This window comes from Nestor notabilis, unplaced genomic scaffold (genome assembly GCF_000696875.1).
Source record: "Nestor notabilis isolate BGI_N333 unplaced genomic scaffold, ASM69687v1 scaffold23977, whole genome shotgun sequence".
Taxonomy (NCBI): domain Eukaryota; kingdom Metazoa; phylum Chordata; class Aves; order Psittaciformes; family Psittacidae; genus Nestor; species Nestor notabilis.
Genome location: NW_009937234.1, coordinates 9,218 through 13,845, shown reverse-complemented (window position 1 = coordinate 13,845; position 4,628 = coordinate 9,218). Strand labels below are relative to the sequence as shown.

The 4,628-nt window shown below is 39.3% G+C and overlaps 1 protein-coding gene across 1 annotated transcript in view; it reads left to right on the top strand.

The window, feature by feature from the left end:
- Window positions 1-330: 330 nt before the first annotated feature.
- LOC104408980 (ras GTPase-activating-like protein IQGAP1) overlaps window positions 331-4,628 on the top strand; it is a gene marked incomplete at its 5' end in the record, with an annotated part of 11,449 nt that continues 7,151 nt past the window's right edge. Inside the window, 4 exons of the mRNA XM_010018734.1 lie at window positions 331-563; window positions 1,351-1,483; window positions 1,854-1,956; window positions 3,427-3,562. Of these exons, the coding sequence (XP_010017036.1) occupies window positions 331-563; window positions 1,351-1,483; window positions 1,854-1,956; window positions 3,427-3,562 (605 nt within the window). The remainder of the gene's footprint in view (window positions 564-1,350; window positions 1,484-1,853; window positions 1,957-3,426; window positions 3,563-4,628) is intronic.

Below are 4,628 nucleotides of genomic sequence, written 5' to 3'. Positions count from 1 at the left end.
CAGGAGTATCTGCTGCTGTGTTGTCCTGCGACTAGTAGTGCTCAGTCTTCCCTCTTGGTGTTGACCATTTGACCATCCTGTTGAGTCTTAATGATATGTTAATTTTTTTTTAATTTTATTTTATTTATTCAGTTATTTATTTATTTATTTAGACACTAGATTCTTTGGGGTAGTATGTGCTTGTACACAGCAGCGCAGCAGAACCTTTACCCTGGAAGAGGCTTCCGGCTTCCAAGAAAACAATTTATCAGATTAGTTTAAATGAAATTCAGTTGGGTCCTATACCAGTGTTTCTTGATGTGTTTTTCTTCTCTGCTCAACTTTTCCCAGATCGTTGGCAACTTACTGTATTACCGCTACATGAATCCAGCCATTGTCGCACCAGATGCATTTGACATCATCGATCTTTCAGCTGGAGGTCAGCTGACTACAGATCAACGCAGAAACCTTGGTTCCATTGCAAAGATGTTGCAGCATGCTGCATCCAATAAGATGTTCATGGGAGATAACGCACACCTCAGCATTATTAACGAATACCTGTTGCAGTCATACCAGAAATTCAGGTAGAAGATCTTCACTTATTAAGTTGAGAAGCTTGGTAGAGGGAAACATTGCAAGTAAAAAGGGATTATCATAAATTTTAAATACAATAAATTCGATCTCTGTCAAATAAGTCGTCTGTTGAAAATTAAGAGATTGCACTTAAAACTGCCATAAGCATCGGTGACAGTGGCAGATAAAATGTGCCTGGAATTTATGAATGATACGTTGCATGTTAGTGAGATTGAGAAGTCAAGTATTTTGATTTGGGAGTTTCCAGAATAAAGGTTGCTTTTGCACATGTTTATTGTGATACTTCAAATGTGGACAGCTAGACTGGACATAGGTTCTTCTGTCCCATATGAACCCTGGCTTCTCTTGAAAAGCCAGTGGTGCTGAGGAATGAAGCAGTTGGGCATTTAGATGTTCATATAGCCAAAGTAAGTTTTTGTTCAAGAATTGTCATCATATGCCTCGTGTTTTGGAAGAAATTTAGAGAATGCTGGGAGCAAGGGGCGTTACTGCAGTGGAGGCAGGAGAATGTGTGAACAAGGTCACCAAAGCCATAGACCAGTTATGTGGATGCTGAAAATGAACCAGCGTCAACATGGCCAGTATCAGTAATTTAATTTACTAGGTTATTTCTGATGTGTTAAACTAGAGCTGACAAACTATAGTATGCAGTAATGTGCCATAGTTTAAAAAAAAGGAGACTACAGTTGGGATTGTCATACGCAGTTAATGCTCTTCATACATCGCATGACACTCAGGCTCATACTGATTCTTCTCTTCTCCTCCTTTTTTCTGAAGACGTTTTTTTCAGGCTGCTTGTGAGGTTCCTGAATTGCAGGATAAATTTAATATTGATGAATATTCTGACTTGGTGACTCTCACTAAACCAGTTATTTATATTTCTATTGGTGAAATCATCAATACGCACACTGTAAGTATACAGTGAGTCCTTATATTCAGTGGTCACAGTTAGCTCCTTTTAAGCAGTGCTTGCAAAGAAAATTCTGCTTCTGGCTGAAACGCAAAGTTACCAAATACAAGGCAAAAAGTTATCTTTCAAGCATAGTGTGTAAAAGCTTGTTGGCTTATAGAATTAAGTAATTTGCTTGTGACTTCTCTAAGTTTCTTTTGGAAGTATTTGAGTATCTGATAATGGCATAGCTTCGAATGTTGATATTGCTGCTTTGGAGTTCAGTGTAATAAGATCTTTTCTAAACAATACCAGCTCAAAGTAATGTTATTTTACTGTGTAGAAAAAGGTGTACAATTAACAAAGTAAATGTTCTTTTATGTTCATTTAGTTGCTCTTAGACCATCAAGATGCAATTGCTCCTGAGCACAATGATCCAATTCACGAGCTGCTGGATGATCTCGGAGAGGTTCCTACGATTGAGTCCTTAATAGGTGGTCTAGTTTATTGTACTTCAGAATATGTAATATTACCTTAAATGATTTGAAGTGCAGTAAAGAAACTATGTAAGGGATCATCACAGGTCATTGGGAGGATGCGCTCTAAAAAGCAGCAGTAGATTTGTTCTAGTGTATTCTCTCTGATTGCAGAATGTGTTACCCTGAAAAAAAAAAAGGGGATTCTTTCTCTTCTCTCCACACCCCCTCGCCTCACCCCACTCCAGAATTTTCTAGAAGATGGACAGATACTTTGACATGTTTTCTTCATTCTAGTATGCTGGGGCAATTTCTGCTTGTGTGTGTGTCCCAGCTTGTTTGTAAAGGTCTGTCCTTCATTGTGGAGATCAATATGCATTCTTCTGGAGTGTGGTAATAAGCGTATTAAATGACATGTGTCCCTATAGGGATCTTTGGCATATGGACAAATACCTTTTTTCCCCTCCTTCAGAATTTATTTTTCTCTACATTAAGAATGTTATCCTCTTATAGCTGGGGGAGGAAGGAACTGACTTCACTAGTTTCTGAAAGTTTTCTAAAAACCTGAGCCACTGTTCACTACTTCAGGATCTAGCAAATACTGGAAAATTGCACAAGCCTTTATCCTTTCTTGGTTTCTATGTTGCAGGTATTTGAAGTGTGGAATCTAGGGGGGAGGGGGTGTAAGTGTTTTTTGAGAGGATGCTTGACAGAAAAATACTTACCTTGAAGTTGCTTGATGAGAAAGATTGGAACTTTTTAAAGGAATGATTGCTAGCATGCTTTCTTCAAAGTACTGGCAAAGAACAGAACATAAGAAGTGTTATCTGAGCAAACCTAGACCTTGAGTTTAATCAGAACTTACCCTCGTTCCCCATTTCATTTCTCCTGTGTGTATTGTATTGATGTGGTTAATACATCAGAGTTTAATCTTCTGCAGCCCTTTAAAAAAGGAGGCAGGAAGGGAAGCATCCTAACAACTGTTCTGATGTAAGTTCAGAACAATTAGGACAAGAAAATTTCCTTTTGACAAGATAGCTTTCTTTGTTTAATAGAAGATGACAAGCTTGGTTGCCAACAGGCTTCATTCTTAGCTTGGAAAATTCATTCTAATGAGGACATGGTCATAGAGGCGTGGTCACGTTTTTATTTATAAAGTGGTTTTGACAGGTCAGCTACTCTTTTCACTAGAGAGAGAGATGCTGAGATACAGTGTGGAATACACAAATGTCTTTAAGACATACAAGCCAGTGATTTTGTTGTGCCTTTCTGGCCAGTGTATTCTCTCAGGTTTGTGAAGAAGTAGTTTGTAACATACTCAAGATGATGATTTTAAAAAAGTTGGTGTTGCCTTTTAAAGTGTCCTTTTGAAAGTAGGAAGCAGTTGTAGTTTTTCTACGATCTGTTAAGATGGGAAAAATTAAAAATTTCTCATAGTCAATGATGTAAAAAATCCAATTTAATCTATAAACTCTTTCTGCTTGGCAGGGGAAGGGTCTGGCAACGTTAATGACCCCAACAGGGAAACGCTAGCAAAGACTGAGGTTTCTCTTACACTCACTAATAAATTTGATGTTCCTGGTGATGAGAATGCAGAGATGGATGTGAGGACTATTCTGTTGAAGTAAGTAAGGGGAAACTGTCTGGTTTCTCAAGAGAACAAGGAACCTGAATTTTCACAGTTGATCTGCATATGAAAATAAGCAAGTGTAATTTAAACAAACGTGGGACTGCTGCTCCCAAGTACACTGAGCTTTCAATGCTGGGGCTGTCATTTTTTCCTGTTAGTTCTTCATTGCTGTTGAATTTGTCATTCTTTAAAACTCTATTTTGGATGATTCTGAAGGGGAAAACTTCCTAGATGTGAGAGAGTGACGGCAGCAGTTGGATTTGCCTGTTTGTGAATAATTTGTGAAGACCATCTTAAGTAATCCGTATTGATCCTCACAGAGGAGTTTTAACTCTGAAGTCTATTAATGTAAGACTTAGATGATTCAGTCTTTGTGTTGCCTGTAGAATGCCCTGTGCAATGTTTTCAGTAGAATACATGAGATATAAGGAAATGTTAAAGGTAAGTTGTCTAGTGTATGTGAATAACACTTTGCTGCTAAGTTTGCTAGCTCCTGCAGTATTAGTTTCTTTATGCTGTTGCTGCTCTCCTCTTGGTTTATGATGTAGTCCCATTCTCTCTGCACCTGCTATCCTTCAAACCTGACTCTTAATAGAGGAAAATCATATTTTTGAAAATAGATGTGTTATTAGACTAATACCTATCAGCCCTGACAGAACTCAGTCTGAGCAAGGACATTAAGGGCAGCAGGAAAACTTCTGTAGGTACACTGGGGATAAAAGGAAGATAAGGGAAAATGTGAGCACCCTCCGTAAGGAAACAGGAGACCTGGTTACCCGGGACATGGAGAAGGCCAAGGTACTTGGTGACTTTTTTTGCCTTGGTCTTCGCCGCTGGCCAAGTCGCAGAAGGCATGGCAGGGACTGGGAGAATGAAGAACTGCCCGCAGTAGGAGAAGATCAGGTTTGAGACCATCTGAGCAACCTGAAGGTGCTCAAGTCCCTGGGACCTGGCGAGCTGCATCCGCAGGTCCTGAGGAAGGTGGTGGATGAAATTGCCAAGCAATTGTCCACCATATTTGAGAAGTCGTGGCTGGCTGAAGGTCCGGGTGACCGGAAAA